Source organism: Parus major, chromosome 1 (genome assembly GCF_001522545.3).
Source record: "Parus major isolate Abel chromosome 1, Parus_major1.1, whole genome shotgun sequence".
NCBI lineage: Eukaryota > Metazoa > Chordata > Aves > Passeriformes > Paridae > Parus > Parus major.
In genome coordinates this window covers 18,175,560-18,192,323 of record NC_031768.1, presented here as the reverse complement: position 1 = coordinate 18,192,323, position 16,764 = coordinate 18,175,560, and the positions used below count along the sequence as shown (strand labels likewise).

Sequence of the window (16,764 nt, the reverse complement as noted above, 5' to 3'; positions counted from 1 at the left end):
AAACTCATATTCAATGATGGCATAAAAATCCAGTCTTTTCATTTGCCCGAGATTTCTGTTTGTAATCTCTATTGACACCCAGACACATGCCAAAAAATTAGCATTTTTGCTTAGGAGAAACCTAGCATTGGAGGAATAAGGGGTTGCTGAGTTGCACTAGGAAAAATGATTCATCATACTTTTGTGATGCGTAATGCTGATATTGTCACACACTTTCAAAATTATTGTTTTTACTCATATAAATGAGAGGAAAGTTGCTGCAAAATTCAGAAAGCGATGGCAAGCATTTGTGAAACTTTGGCACAGATATGCTTTTCTTCAGGCAAGAGATATGTTAAGGTATTGTTTTTAGTTCTCTCAGGTACTTGGCAACTCAATCACTCTTTCTAGAGATAGCTTTCAAATATAGTGTTTACATATAAAATCATCGAATAATTGAAGTAGGAAAAGACCTGCATGATCATGAAATCCAATCATTAACCCTGCCAATTCCACTGCTAAACCATGTACCCACCGTGCCCTGTGTGAAAAACACAAGTAACTGGAAGTTTGGTGGTTCCCTGCAAACTTACAAATATCCTTATGAAACTTTTGAGACATACATCTCTTGCTTCTTCTGCATTTAATAGAAATTTCAGATGATGACAATAAATTCTTAGCATCCCTGAAAAGCCAGAAATGACAGCTGAAGGCCTCCTCATCTTGTTTGCTTTGTTATTGATGGTATGCAGGCAGCCTTCCACTTGCAGTATTTGAATAGCTTGGCTTCCAAACAGTTGCGTTGCCACAACTTTCCCTGCGCATTAAATAAAGGCTCAGCACTCTTCATTTATTGTTTATGGATATAGGCAAGGCAGGGAAAACAGTCAGGCAGATTGGTGTGGGAGAGGAGCATCTGCTGCTGGAGGGTACTTAACTTCCTGTGCAGCAATCTGAGCCTCCCAGCCTGGCTTCTCTTCTCCCACTGCTTTCTGAAAGTCAGGACCTGTTGCAAAGTTCCCTTTTGTCAAGCACAGTAAAAAAGGAAGTGCTGCTTCTTGTAAAGCCAATTAGCACCAGAACCTGTCCAGCTAGGACAAGCATTTTGCAATCCCTCTTCTGAAATCACGTGGGGGGGGGAGGGGAGGGTAATGGGTTCTCCTTTTAAAAATATTGCTACATAAATCAATTATCCTTTTTTAATTTTAATTGCTGGTAGCAATTTGTGGAATGTGGCACACCACAAATATTGTGCTCTGGTGTTTGAACAACTGAACACTCAAGCCCTGATGTCACTGTCAACACCCTGCTGCTGTTGGCAGGGAGGCAGTGAAGAAAGGGACTGCCCAAAGGGATTGTCTCTTCACTTACACTCTCGGGCTCACTGCCAGCTCCTGTTTCCTCCAGCAGTATATGGAGTGAGAGAAAGCATCCTCTCTCAGAGAGTAAAGCATGTGAAAAGAAGATTTCACATGTGAAACTGAGACCTGGAAAACAATCACTTGGCTTCCCTTTCTTTAATTTACTTCCCATATGATGGAGAAATTTGCATAGAGAGATTATTTTTAGCTTACTAGCTAGTTTGCCTAGAATCCCACTTTGAATAAGATGAGATGGGAATTAACCTTGGGAGTTTTATCACATAGATATTGCATGGTTCTTTACTTTTTTTCTTTTCTAAAAGAATGTGTAAACTCTATGCAGAATAAGCATAAGGTTAGAAGATTTGTGCTCCTGATCATATTTCAAAACATTCTTCAACTGGAGTTCAAGGAAAAGTCCACTGAAATGAGTTTGAGATACAGACACTTCCACTGACAGCTGGTAACATCTGATTAAACCCCTGTTGCATGGCCTTGAGCAAGTCTCATATCACATTTAAGCAAAGAGAATCAGTATATACTTACCTGAAGAAAAGTTCATGTTTTTTATAAGGCTTCAAACTTGAACATACAAATGAGATGCAAGAACTATGGTTTACCAATTACTACCTTTCCTACAATTTGAATTTCAGAGAAGGCAAGAAAGAACTTGCTGCCTTGCTTTAGTTCAACCCTTGAAGGTGTTAGCTGAAAACTGTTAGGAAGGGTCCAATTTCCTTCTTGCAAATAGAATCAGCAATGTGCTGAAAACTGCTTTCTTTTAACATGCAAATGACTGATAGAGTGCATGTCTAGCAGGTTACTATACTGCAACACCAAATATTAGCTGACTTTTTCAACTGATTTGTTGATTTATTTTTTTTTAATAATCACAGGAAGAAACTGCTGACACAAAAAAAAAGCACAAAAAAAAATATATAGATCAGCCCATTAATACCCAAACTAAGAATTCCTAAGCTAGCTATCCTTTACAACTCATGGCCTCAGGCATTTATTGAGGATGACAGCTCTTGCACATCTAAGTGTGCTTTGTTGTCCTCAGAAGTTTTGCATGAACATGTATCTTCTTTGCATTCTCCAAATAATAACAAACATAAGCAAATCTAAAAGGACAAGGAGATGTGCACTTTCTCTATACCACTAAAGCAAACTGTTACAGAGAGGATTTAATTCTACAGAAATTAGCTAACTTCTTGCCACTAAAATGCAACAACACTCAATTTTGCTTCACCAGAACAATCCTTCCTTTGTATGGAAAGTACATGTAACATTTCTAAGGTACTGTGACGTCCTCAGCACTGCTCCACCAGAAAGAAGGTATAGGAAGGCAGAGAAACAGCAACCATGTAAATCTTCTGTCACAGTATCTCAGACCTGTAATTGAATCAAAGCTCAACAGTGGAGTCTGGTTTGTAGATACCAGCAAAGCTCCACCTAAGGCTGTGGCTTACATGGATTCCACGGCTCTGTCCCAAAATGAGCAGAAAAAAAGAAGGCAATGCTGCTACAGGAGAAGCAGTTTCTGAAAAAAAGCCAGACCCCAGTCATACAAACATTTGCTGTTCTTTAATTTCAGGAGCACATTTCCTGCACTGAAGTCAGGGGAATATACTGACTTACACAAATCTGTGAGAACTTACAGAATCCCTAGAGAACAATTCTGAAGAATATACTACATTTATTCTCACTTAAAAATCAGAAAAATCTTTGTCAAAACTGAAATTCTGGGGTTGTAACATCACTGGGGATGCTCATAAACTGATCATCAGGGAAATTTCACAATTCCTTGTTGCAACGTTCAATGCCCTAAAGCATCAAAGCAGTAAATGGCTGTAAACTTGTTTTACAGAACTTGCTCAAAAGCAGAGTTTGCTGGTATCCAACCCAGAAGATCCCTTGGGAACATATTTAATGCCATTATTATGAAAATATGTCAATATCCCCAAATTATAGGATATACTCCTGGTCCTTGCTTTCCTGAGAGGTTCCTCTGGCCTTCAGTCCTGCACACTTCCTGGCTCACACCATGTTCATCTCAGTTTTGGAGGTGCTCTTGAACTGCAGGAGGAAACTAGACTTTATACACCACATCTCCAAATGCAAAGGAGCTCGACTTCAGGAAGACTGTGGGCTGATTGGAAATCCTGGTTCACTTTAGAAAGTATTGTTGGGATTGCCATGGGGACAAGATTTTACCTACTCGAAAATACAGCTCTGGAAATGCTATGAAAAATAGCCAGCCAGGGGGGAGAGGACAACCATGGAACAGAGAAAGCAGCATCCCCAGGGAATTTACTGAAATGTATTTACAGTTCTCCTTGCATGTATTAATACTGTTTGTGACTCAGGGCTCCTAATTCACAAGCAATCACACTCGAATCGCATATCCTGCTGGAGGGCAAGGAGCAGGGAGCAATATGCTCCATGGTTTACGTTCAGGTACTCCAGAAGGAGCAGAAATTAAGTGAATTCCCACACGCCTGCTCCTGTGCCCCCTCAGACCTCGAAAGCGAGCGTGCCTTTGCTCCCGTGCAGGGCTGCTGCCAGACAAAGGCGCAGAGATTTCCCCATCTCCCTGTCAGTCAGCCACAGGCACACATACTCCCCCCGGCGTCTCTCGGCTCTTTCACGTGAATAATTCAGCTATTTCCCAGTGCCGTATTTGCAGAAACAGGAATCTCGCGTCCCATATACTCCTTGCTTCTGCCCCCCCCCACAGCAGCTGCCCACCAAACCGGATGATGCTGCGGTTGGGAGCGATTGCTGTTCGGGGCTGCCCATTTGAATCCCCCGAGCCGAGGGAGCTGCCGAGCACAGCTGGAACACCGCAGCGGGGGCAGGCGGCAGCCCTGACGCAGCCGAGAGCTCCATCCTCGGCCCCGGCCCTGCTCCCAGCCCCTTTCCCTCCGGGCACAGGCAGGCAGGGCAGGGCGGGCGGTGCCCGGCCGGGGCTCCCGCTGCTCGGGAGCGGCTGAGAGGCAGGCCCGGCGGCATCTGGCCAGAGCCATTGTCTGCTGGCCCGGCACCAAAGCCTGGCCTGGGGGCGTTGTGGGGTGGTTCCCTTCTTCCACTGCAGCAGGGTTGCAGCGACAATAGCAATGGGATTTTGCTGTCCCCGCATCGGGATGCAAAGGCAGCGGGGTACTGGGGAGGGGGCTGGGGGGGCGCGCCGGCGGCAGCTCCCGGACCTCTGAAGGGACGATGGTCTCGGCTTCTCCTTCTCAATGCCGACATTTGAGTAACGTTATCAGGGAGACGATATTGCTCAAGCAGGAGAGAGTCACGCAGGGATGTGGAGCACAGCCACCGCCCGGCTCCAGCCAAGCACAGCTCTCCGCCCGCCACCGCGGGAAGTGGCCGGCGGCTGCCCTGCCCTGGCCCCGGTCCCTGCCTCTGTCCTGGTCTCAGGCCCCGGCCCGGCCCGGCCCGGCCACGCAGGAGCCCCGGGACACGGGCCCGGGAGCCAGGGCCAGTGGCCGCCCCCCGCCCCGGTCCGTCCTGCGGCTGCCTCCCGTCGGCCGGGACCGGGGCAGGGACCGAGGAGACTGGGGCGATGCTCAGCTACGAGCCGGGCTCAAAGCTGTGCTTGTGTCTCTGCGTGTGTCTGTGTGCGTGTCCGTGTGTGTGTAGCTTTGTGTGCGTGTACGCGTGTGCGCGGGGACGAGGAGGGCCGGGCGATGAAGGGAGGGGAAGGAAGCAAGGCGGGGGGGAGAAAGAAGAAGAGAGAGAGAAAAACGCGGAAAGCGGCAAAATGGTTAGTGGTGACATCACCGTCATTTGCATAGGCGCGGGGATAAAACCGCCCCGCCAGCGAGAGCCCTTTATACTGGCGTGCGGAGCGGCGGCAGCAGCGAGCGGCGGGACTGAGCATCACCGCGCGGCGACACCGGTGGGTCCCGCCGCACCCCCCAGGCACCCCCCGGCTCCCTCGGCACAGGCACCGCGAAGCCGGCACCCCTGCCGGGGGGGACCGCGGGCAGGGCAGGGCGCGGGGGCTTTGTCCGGGGGGGTGCGAGGAAGGAAGGCAGGGAGGGAGGGAGGGGGCTATTGTCCGCGTGGGGGTATTGTCTGAGGGCGCGCTGCTGCAGGGCGGTGGCGTGCGAAGCTCAAGGCGGCTTTGTTGCCGTCACAGGGCTATATTTTTTTAATTACTTCTCCTTTAACGAGTTAAAAGCGCGGTTAGCGCCGGGTGCCTCCCCCCTATTGTACTCCGCAGCGCGCAGATAGTGGGAGCTGCCCCGGTGGAGGGTGGCGGCAAACCGCAGCGCCCGGGATGCTGGATTATACAGACACTTGTAAAAATGAGTATTATTTTTAAATCTGTGGGGAGTGAAGCGTTTCCCTTGCAGCGAGGCTGAGCGTGCGGGTCCCCGCGCTGGGTGCGGCGGGCGCGGCCCCGCGGGGGCGCCGGGGGGGCCGGGCAGCCCTGGCCGGGGGTAACGGGCTCTTCCCCTCCGTGCGCAGAGAGAGGCACCTGCCAACATGTCCGACAAACCAGACATGGCTGAGATCGAGAAATTTGACAAGTCCAAATTGAAGAAGACAGAGACGCAAGAGAAAAACCCGCTGCCTTCAAAAGAAAGTGAGTGAGGGCAGGCGGCAGGGAAGAGCAGGCACGGAGGGAGGGACTGAGGCAGGGAAGGAGGGAGACGGGCAGGGAGGGAGGGAGGAAAGGATGAAGGGAGGGAGGCGGGAGGAGACAAAGAGGGGCGGCAGGCGGGAGCCGGGGGTGCGGCGGCTGTAGGGTGGAGGGAGGATACGCGGCTGTGTCAGCTAGACAGCGAAAACCTGAACCCACCGCCTAGCAGCGCTTAATTTACAATTATTTACACCCTGTTTTGATCTTTAGCTAAAAAATATACATTTATTTTAGCAATTTATAGCACTTGTCATGTGAATGCATTCCAGATTCTCGATTTTCATTTTGTTTTCTCCTTTTCTGTTTTTTTCCCCCATTTTAGCAATTGAACAGGAGAAGCAAGCGGGTGAATCGTAATGAAATCTGCCCTTCCAAATTATGCACTGTACATTCCACAAGCATTGCCTTCTTATTTTACTTCTTTTAGCTGTTTAACTTTGTAAGATGCAAAGAGGTTGGATAAAGTTTAAAATGACTGTACTGCCCCTTTCACATCAAAAGAATAGAGAGAACTACTGACACTGAATGAAGGCGCTGCCTTTCCCTCTGCCTGTCTGGCTTTGGTCCTGGTGGCATGAAAGAGCTTGCATGTTGATGAAAGAAGAACTTGGGTGGGACTACAGTAAACTAGAGTAACACACGAATAAATGCAAAGCTGTACCAAGGTCCTGCGAGCTGTAAAATGCCGTTAATCGAGTGCCATTTTTTTTGTTTGCTGTGTTTTTTTTTTATATTATTTTTTTTTTTTTTTTTTTGTTCGAATGATTTTAATTATTGGAATGCACAATTTTTTTAATATGCAAATAAAATGTTTTAAAACCTGGATGGTATTTATGTCCTCTATTTGGAGAACTGTATCAATGGATAAGAAGCATAAGAGCCGGTACTGAGACACAGGATACTATAAAACCTTTGGAGATGCCTCAAGCATCAGTCACCATTCTCATTTTTTTCAATATGTATGCTCACCAATACATAAAACTTGTGATCCTCGAAGCTAGTTTTTAGACAGATTTCAGTAAAAAATTGCATATCTTTTAATTTTTCACCGTGTGAGTATATCCCTTTAAGTATTTCTTTTATGTAGAGATTGATAAAGGAAAAAAAAAAAAATCAGGCTGCATTTATTGCTTTGCCCCACCCATAGCATAGCTCTTTTATTAAGAGCCATTCTGTACTGTTGCAGAGATTCAGCCTTGGTTGTATAAACCCCTAATTAGTTTGTTTAATAATTAAGGCTTGTTATTTTGATGAGGTATTTAAAGGAAGTCGTAACTTTAATTTTAAGTCCAAGGTTGAACATAAGCTTTTTGGTTTTGTAAAGCATTTAGTGGTTGATGTACCATGGAAATAAAAATAATTTTGCTACTATGTTGCTCATGTTTTGAACAACAGTCTCCTTGATTCTAAGAACTGCTTTCAAAGTTTAAAAAGCTACAGTCTTCTTTAAAATTCAAAATGGACCATTTGGGGACAAAAACGTTGTGGTAACTTATAAAATAAAGACCATAATAAATCTGGCAGGCAAATAGCCACACTCCATTGCTGGTTTACAGCAATTTTTTCAGGCCTTGGACATTTTTTGGTTATTTTTCTTCAAATGACTGCGGGTAAAACCTGTGATCCAGGGAGATCAGTAGGAGTTGACTTTAGTAGTCATGAATTTCATCAGAGTGGAGTGAGTAATGAACATTCTGGGAAACAAAAATGCTGTCAGATAACCTGTAGGAGGGTGGTGAGCGTGCTTCTGCAGTGCCTTAGTTTTAGCTTATGGATTTGAGGCTGCATTAATTTCAGCCAGTTCCTATAAAGCATAAAGTCCCTCTGGGGAAGCTTAAGTTTTGCTGAGGCTGCTGACTTGGTGGGGTCACGTAGATTTGGGGTTTCATTCTAATACCGCTTCTTAGAAGTATCTGACTGCAACAATAGGCTGTCCTTGGTTTTACACCATTGAGGGAAGTGGGGATCCTCTCCTTGGAGATTTGGTGGACTTCTGTGCTGGAGAAGCTGGGAGGCAGAGGGATGCCACAAGCTTGTGGGCACAGTCTCCAGCCCCCCAGTAGTGGAGAACTTGCAGAATTGAGTGTTTGATAAGTCTTGGTTCAGGCTTGAGATATTTTGATGCAGTCTGTGGGAAGATTTGGGAAGTCCTGGTGTCATCTAAGGACCTTCACAGTAATTTAAGGTGATGAGTTCAGGAAGGAAATGAACCATTTCTTGTGCTTGTTTAAGCTCTGATTTTATTCCCTGTGTATAATGGGAAAGATGGGAAACTTACAAGTTGAACTTCTGAAAAGTCAATTAATCAACTCCCAGCTACTGATCTTAATCAGGTAACATGGGATGTGACACAACGTGGTGCAGAAGTGTACAGTATGAGCTGCACGTGCGCAGATGAGTGGAATCGAGCTTAGTGGGGATTTATCTATGGGAAAAAACAGAAAGGTGTTTGTGGGGGAGGCAAAGCATGAGGTATGCACAGCTCTGCGTAAGTCAGTGAAAGTAATATAGCATAGTTCAGCAAAAATGTAATGAGTAATGAGGCCTGTGACTTCAGAACTGCATGTCCAAAGTGATCAGTGCTGGTCAAAGGGTACCACCAACTGCAACAAGAGGTGGTGCAGCTCAGATCTGTTTTCAGGAGATAAGGCAATATGCTACTGCTACTTTTATAGCTCTGTTTCTGCCATCAAGGACTCAACAAAATTACAAAATCAACTGTGAAAAAAACCTTCCAGGTCAAATTCAGGGATTACTGACTGGGGTTTATAATCCCCTGCTTTTCTCCTTGCTCAGCTCTTTTCACACATTCAAAAAAATTTTGGCAGGTCTTTGCCATGCTTTGCATAGGCAGTACTGAGGTGGTCACATCTGACACCTATTTCACGGTAATGCAATTGATGATGTGAAACATGAAGGCTTGGAATCAATTGTAATACTCAGGACTGTGTCTGGACTGGTTCTTGGGCATCAATAAAATCATTCTCTTCAGCTGTCAGTCTAGAAACTAACTTAACAAATTAGCTAGAAAATAAAATACAGCCCAAAACCTGGTTATGAAAAAGGGTCATTAGAAAGAGAAACATGTGGGTTTTGATCTCACAGTCTGTGCAGACACAGTCTGCCAGCTCTATGAGACTTATGGTGTCTGGTGCTGCTGCCTCCCCACCCCCAGCCGAGAGGCAGCTCTGCCGAGGTGATGTGGTGAGAAGCTCTGCCCTCCAGTACTGAAGCAAATTCTTCCTTTCTCAGTACTTCTCAGAAGATTTTTCTCTCCCTTTCATGCATGTCCCCAGATATCATTAACTATACATATATTGAACAGAAAGCATATGCTAACCATATCCAAAATAGATCATTGTGGTATTAATTACAGAAATGTGGAGACTTCAGTGTAAGCATTTTGGTCTTCTAGGCTTTTTATGTGCAATGGTGAATGTGTGATAAAGCACCACTTCCCCTAGTAACCCTTTACTTCCCTAGAAACAGTGTAGAAATGAGCAGTTCCTATTGTGTATTGTGATCATACATGGCTGCCACATACATCTGCTGCACAGAAGAAATTTATTAACAAGGATCCCTGCGCTACTCCAAGCACATATAAAACACAATGAGCACATGATACAGTGTTCAGTGCAATAGTTCCACTGGGCTGATACTAAAATGGGTGTGAAGAAATAAAAAATGCAGCTCTTGCTTATTTGTTGATATACAATAGGATGACTATGCAAAGCAACCTATGTCAGGCTTGTCCCTCTTTGAAATCCTCTTTGAGATCCTTCAATTTGAACAGGTAAAAAATGGGCAATTTTGTTAATTCCGAGAAAAGGAATTGCAGACAATGTTTATTCATTATTTGTATGCTGTCTGGCAGTTTCATTTGGTAGTGTCCCTGTGATTTGGTGATTTAAAAAAAAAAAACACTCTGCACTTTACCATACAGCTGTATCAAAATTTTGTGGCTTAATGACAGGAGTCTATTTTTCTCTCTGTTTTCAGCTGAAGTTAATGGCCTGAATTCCAGTATTGCTTTTACAGGGTTTTAAAATTGTCAGAACCCTCTCTGACTTCCTCTTCTTCCTGCTTAGAAAGAAAAAAAAATAAACATAGTGGGTTCTCAGAGATGCTTAATTTGCCTCTGGGTTAATGAGATTTTGGCATATTGGGAGCAGAGCAAAGATAATTTTTTTCTCCTGTTTCTACAATCGTGACGATTACAACATTGCTTTTTCTCCTTGTAATCAAAAAATGGAGTTCTCAGGAGACTTTTCAGTCTCATGGAGCTTGGGCTTCATAAAAACTGTCAGGCACAACAAGATTCATGCAATATTATGGGAATTGACAACTGAGAGGTTCTGCAACCACTGCTCCCTCACAGTAAGTGGATGCTGATGGCCAAGCAGAATCAAGTGTTGGCCTATAGCCTTAGTTTCAGGCCATAATATTCAAAGAACGGCATAGTGAGATGAGTAAATATGTTGGGTTTTTTTTAATTTACAATTCCTGTGACCTCAGGTTTTCTGATAGCTCTAGATTTATTTTTTGCCTAACACAGATTTTCCTTTCAGCAATATTTTGGAACTGAGTGGGTGGATTTACTCCAACTTAAATACATTTCCAGCATTTGAATAGTCCCCAGATATTCACCACGTGTCCCATCAAAACATTGTCTTGAAAAAAATTCATCATTATATTGACCAAAGGCTTCTCAGTGATGAAGAAATTTTTCCCCTCTATTGTAATTCTCATCATTTTATCTTTGGCATGTGGTCATGGGCTTGAAATTTGGGCCTGGAAAAAATCTCATGTGATTTTTAGACATTGCAGATTCCATGAACAGACATTTGCAGTGCTCTTTGCTTGTATGTTATGGTCAAATATTGAGTACACATATTACACTTAGAAATATGTTTGAAAATGGAAAGAAAATCCCCCAAAATCAAAACAACTCCCCCCAGCAAACACCAGACCAAGAAGATGAATGCATTTGTGTGTTCTATAATATGTGCCATGAGGAATTTAGTTATTCCTAGTATCTTCTAGTGGTGTGAAACTACTGCAGTAACATTCAGGTCTCTAAAATAAGTCAAATGAACTTGCTGAAATCCACTCTATAGACCAAAAGTATGAAATTCAGACTCTCAGATGGTTCAAGTCTTACCTAATGTATTTTACAAATTTCCATAGCTATTACTTAATGTTTTATTTTTTTTAAATGGCGCTTCCTTTCCATCTGACATATAACTATATATGATATGGTTTTATATTAGTCAGGTATAGCATTTTTAAATGTTTTGAAATGGATAAATACTTCTTCAATGATCACTTAAAGTTTTGGAATTTAAGGATAAATAATCTGCTCAGCTAGATTTTGATGTAAGATAATACAGAGAATTGTAAAGCTACAAAATACTCAGAAAAAAAATTTGCTGGATGGATGCATCTTAGTTCACCTCACCTGCTCTATATCATGTGGTCTGTACAAGAAAATGGAGCCAACAGAAGGATATTCTTCATCCTCCCAGCTAAACGGGACACTGGCTCTGAGAAATGCCATTGACCCCCTGTGCAGTGTGAATAAAAAAGTCCATTCTTTGCACTGCACGTTTTCCTTGATGTTTAATGTGAGAACCAGTAGTGGGGAAAAAGAGGCCATTGCAGAGTGACATCCTCAGACAGAAAAGTGGACATGGCCCCGAGCATCCACCCTGCCGAAGTGCCATCTTCAGCAGGTTGAGGACCCTCCAGGCTCACAGCAGGTTTACTCACATTATTTTGGGTTCTTGTCAGGTCACCCACAGTGTCATCCTGTGGTGTGCACTGCTGGCAGTATCACAGGGTGGGCCCCAGGGGCAGCCCCAGGGCAGCAGAGATTTTTTTATTTTAACATTTCAGTTCAGCTTTCCCATCACTTCAGTCACAAAGTTTCAGCTGTACAGAGCAGTACAGCTAATAACAGTAACAGAAAATGCTTGAGCCCTACAAGTACTAGGCTGGAATGCAGACCAGCCATAACTTTAGGTACAGTGATGGCTTCACAGCCAAAGAACAGGGCAAACAGCTCATACGTAAATCCATTACTTAAAGAAATTAAACATTAGATTAAGGATATACAACCTGTATGAAGGCTTTTGCTGATGGGAAGCCTGATGCCTACTTCTCAAAAAAATCTTGTCCTTATGTTACACCAAAAGCTAGAAAGTCCAATGAAAAGTTATCATAGAAGGCATAATAAAATTATTTTCACGAGGAAGCGATAAAAGATGAGCTTTATACGAAAATTCCTATTCCCCAGCAGTAGCAAACAAAACAAGAAATTGAGTTGGTGAAAGCATCAATGATTTTGCTCCCACTGCATTGTTTCAGAATGAATTAGGAATAAGAAATCTCCTAGCAGCTGAGCTATACCCCACGATTCTGACATGTTGGGGCAGGACAGATGGATCCCAGACAATCTCATCTCCATAGCTCGCAACTACAAAAGCAGCTGATGCTTGGATCAGAGAACATTGCTCCTGGGAAGAACTTCACGTTTCTTTAATTTTTTTATTATTTTTTAGCAACTTTAATTACCACTCCGAGAGAGACAAAAAATTCTGCCGCCTGCTTTACTCATGGTAGCTAACTTGCCAGCATTAAGTGCAGGGGGGAAGGGGAAGCCCTGAAAATTAATGAGGCTAAAAATGACACCACTTTTCAGCATGAGGAGTTAGAATGATGCCAAGAGGAATACAGGTGAAATTCTGGGAGACATGCATCCTTTTACAGGGGTCCACAGACTGTACATTCATATACAGACTGTATATTCATACATGTCTGTTTCCCTGCTGCTTTGCTTGTAAAGTCATCCCTGCTGCGTGTGGGAGGTGTGGGTTACACTGAGAAATGCCAAAGTCGCTCTTGAAGTCCTTGCTGCATTTTAAAGGTTAAAACTAGGAACAGACTGGCATTCTCCTAAAGGTCTTTAAATGGAAGAGCTGTTTAATCACATGCACTGCAGCACGAGTAGAGCACTATCTCTTCTATATCGTTCTCAGCTGGAATTTTTGAGCCGATCGGCACAGAGTTTGTTTTCAGCAAAGGCAATGCTCTGACATCTACAGTTTGCTCTCTCCAAGATAATTACAAAACAGCAAATATTGTTTTGAGACCAGGAATGGTTTAATACAGTTTTTAATGTGGTTGCCTAAAAGACTTCTAAATGCACATTTAGGGTTAACAGTAATGGAGCAGTTGGATGCTCAGACCTTCCAGTGAAATTTCCCTCCTTGCTGAAGTGAAGTTCCTGTGAAATGCCAAGGTGCTGAGCAGGTGTGGTTGCCTTTATCTCAGTGAGTGTTTTAGATATGAGGCTATTTTTTCATTTGGGTGTCTAATTAAGGGTAATAACATAGTTTTAGTCCCATGCAACTCTCCCCAGTTTATGATATTAGCTTGTATGGGGCCTCCTAGCCAGGACTCTGTTGCAATGAGCACTTCTCAGAAGGAATGGGAGTATCCCCCCTCTTTGCACAACATATGAAGTGCAATCACATACAGCAAGGCTTTTTTTTCTCAGTGTCTCCTTTCACATATTCTGGTTTTTCATGGAATCCTGTCCCAAATTTGTTCTCCTCCACCTAGATAAGCACTGTAATAATACCACCATTATGTGCTCAAGAAGTTTGGTCTTCTCCTTGGTCCTCACTCATCAAACCTAAGATGTGGGTGTAGCACCCCTGTAAGCAACTACTCCCTGCTTCAGATTATATGTCTGACTCCACTATATGGTCTAATAGTCTGTCAGATTGCTTGGTGTCTCCAAATTGCTCACTCTCAGCAGGAGACCTCTGCCAACTTTTTGACAGTGGAACTCTATTTGCCTGAGATAGCTGTGCCTTTAAAACACTGCCGGTATTTTAAAGCTTCACTCTTTCCTTTCCCGTCTATGGAGTGACCAAAACTGGTCCTCAGGGCTGATCCAGCAGAGGAAACAGCTGCATGCCAGCAAACTGGAAGGGTTAGGTGCTGTGTAGGCTGCCTATCAGGAAGAAAGAGCTCCTTTCTAACCTTTATACAATCCTTCCTCTTGTTTGTCTCAGCTTCAAAACAATAAATTTTAGAGGGTTGTAATGAGCTTGTTTATTTCTAGTGTTAAATTCCCAGACTTATGCTTTTTCACACTGCTAGCCAGCAGTGGGAAGGTTAAAAATGCAGTCAGTAACCAGTGGCAACATACCAGTGTTGTAAATCCTGCCCACACATCTTCAGATCTACTGACATTTGAAACATCTAGGTCTTTTCTGTTAGCTATGCCAGTGTAATTATGTCTTGGTATAGCTTTTTTTCCTACATATCATCCTTCAGGAGTGCTCAGATAAGTATATTTGAAGGATATAAATGGAAGGAGAAAGAAAGAAGGAGGCTGAAGTTACAAAGAAAGAAAGGAAGCCATTGCAAATAGTTCACTGGGGTGGTTGAAAAAGCAATATCACATATTAATAGTTGCAATTTAATATCAGATTACTGATCTCTTTAAATTATTTGAGATTGTTGCCTGTGAACTGCAAGACAGGCTGTGCCAGTGAAATCAATTACATTTCATATCAGTACTGTGTACTTATCTTGCACAGCAGGGATGTGGAGGTGCTGTACGTCCTTCCAGCAGTGCCATAAGCTAAACAGGCTATATGGAGTGGAACTGGCATATATGCTAAGGCAAACGTGTGAAATCTCCATGTGAAGACCAGTGAGTCATTGCTGCTTCTCTTTAGAGTCTGCAGGGAGAGGAGACAGCTTTGTTGCTGGTCAGGATTCAGCGCAGTGCAAAACTGGCCTGAATGAATGTGAGAGCATTTTGTTTATAGCACACACACACACAAACACACAGAAATGAAATTTCCAAATGGAGTGTGTTTCCAAATGCTGAGACAAAAAAGCTTTACTGTTTGGACAAGGCCTTTCTGCCCTGATCACTGCCTTGATCAACAGCCAAGACCTCTGCTGTTTCTGCAGGACTTTGTGAGGGTCCATCCCAGTACAGGTGACAAAATGGAGCCACATGTGATGGAAAGGGCAGCCGTGACTTCAGCTGGATACGGCCAGGGAAGCAGCAATCCTCAGCTAGAGCCTGGTCCGTGGCGACCTTCTTCTGTGCAGCACTTTAGAAGAGGGCAGGGGGAGAGGGTCATCTCCTCATGCCCAGGTGTGGCATGTGATCTTGAAAAGTCTGTCATTTTTGTTACTTGCTGCTTGTCCAGAGACAGCAAGGATGGGACTACCCAGAGCACTGATTCTCCTGGAACAGAACATCTCACTCATCATCCTTCACCCAGAACAGCATCCAAATATGCATGTGGAATTAAAGGCAGATAGGAAACTGGAGTACCATGCAGTCCTTAACGTGTTTTAAAATTCCTTTTTATTTATATTTTTATAGAAGTAATATAGCTTAGATCAAGGCTGTATTAAGAGCATCTTAATCACATATATCTTCAGGCATGGTATCTTTTTCAAATGTTATTGTTAAAAGAAAATGGGCCACGAGAGAGAACAACTCAACATACAAACTTTATGATTACAAAGCAATCACTAGCAGTTTACATCCATGTCCATTCCTTTGTGGAGGACTTTTTATGGGAAGGGCAAGCTCCAGGCTGAGCCAAGGTGGCAGTAACCAGCAGGACTAATCACAGGAGTAACCACCATGCCAATGAACAAAGGTTTGGCAGCTCTTCTCTGGGCAGATAAATCAATTAATTATGTGATCAATGCCTGCGCTTTGGTCTTTGCCAATGTGAATTATTTATAACATCATGCTGAATTTCAGCCATATACACTAAATTCTTTCAACAGATGTAATGAAGTCTGAGAAATTATCCTTTGTGATACGAATATATGTTAGTGGGCCCTAATAAAGTGCTTCTTCCATAGATGCAGAATGTAGATTTTTAATCTGGTAATGGACTGTCTGTTGCCTTCTTGCATTTCTTCCCACTATTCCTGCATTTGACAGTAGTGAGGCCATTATTACAAGTCCAGCACAATTTATCCACAGTTTATTGCTTGCCTAGAAGGGCCATATCACACGCAGATTTTCCTTCCTAATATGTGGAACAGTATTTCCAGCCAGGCAGTCAAATATACTTTTGCCCTTTGGAACACTCAAACGTTACAGCACTCAATAATGCACTCAATATCTCCAGTGTAAGTTTGCAGGATCCCATTTATTAGTGTACACTGTGCACTTAAGACAAATTATATATGTAGACAAAAACTGTCTCTTGATTTGCCATTCTTGGTAGTATTTTAAGAGTTACTATATATTTGACCCAGCTGACAAATATTTTTTATGTTAAAATATGCTTCAGTTTTATCTCAACAAACAAGGAGATATGCAGCTAGTTACTTCAGGCATCTCTGTTGACATTAAAAGGGAGCTTGTCTGCTAATTTTGGCTTTTCAAATTGTACAAAAGTTAGATCACCAAATCAGCCTTAATAGAGATGATGTGGATTCCCTTTAACAAGGGCCTGTTACTGCACTCTGTTTTTTTTGCAGGTTCCGCTTCAAATACTCAGCTGGACTGAGAGCAGGGATGTCTCTGCAAATTGAGCTTGGAGGAACTGTAAATGTATATCCACACCTAGTCTTGACACATCTTTTACTGCCTGATATTACTAGTTTTGGTTAGGAAAAGAAAGGTGCCTACACAGACAGACTTTCTGCAATCAGAAGCAAAAGAATGTTCCTTCAGTGGGAATAACCACCATCTGCACTCTTCAT

The 16,764-nt window shown here is 43.4% G+C and overlaps 1 protein-coding gene across 1 annotated transcript; it reads left to right on the top strand.

The window, feature by feature from the left end:
* Positions 1 to 5,132: 5,132 nt before the first annotated feature.
* On the top strand, positions 5,133 to 6,823 carry TMSB4X (thymosin beta 4 X-linked). Its single transcript, XM_015629881.2, has 3 exons — positions 5,133 to 5,250; positions 5,826 to 5,943; positions 6,323 to 6,823. The coding sequence occupies exons 2-3, from the start codon at positions 5,844 to 5,846 to the stop codon at positions 6,355 to 6,357; spliced, it is 135 nt and encodes a 44-aa protein (XP_015485367.1). The 5' UTR covers positions 5,133 to 5,250; positions 5,826 to 5,843; the 3' UTR covers positions 6,358 to 6,823.
* Positions 6,824 to 16,764: the final 9,941 nt, after the last annotated feature.

Bases quoted from the DNA above. Each gene is read 5' to 3' on its own strand.
- TMSB4X (XM_015629881.2), top strand. From the start codon at position 5,844: ATGTCCGACAAACCAGACATGGCTGAGATCGAGAAATTTGACAAGTCC. The intron at 5,944-6,322 runs GTGAGTGAGGGC...CCCCCATTTTAG, and splicing joins CCCGCTGCCTTCAAAAGAAA to CAATTGAACAGGAGAAGCAA.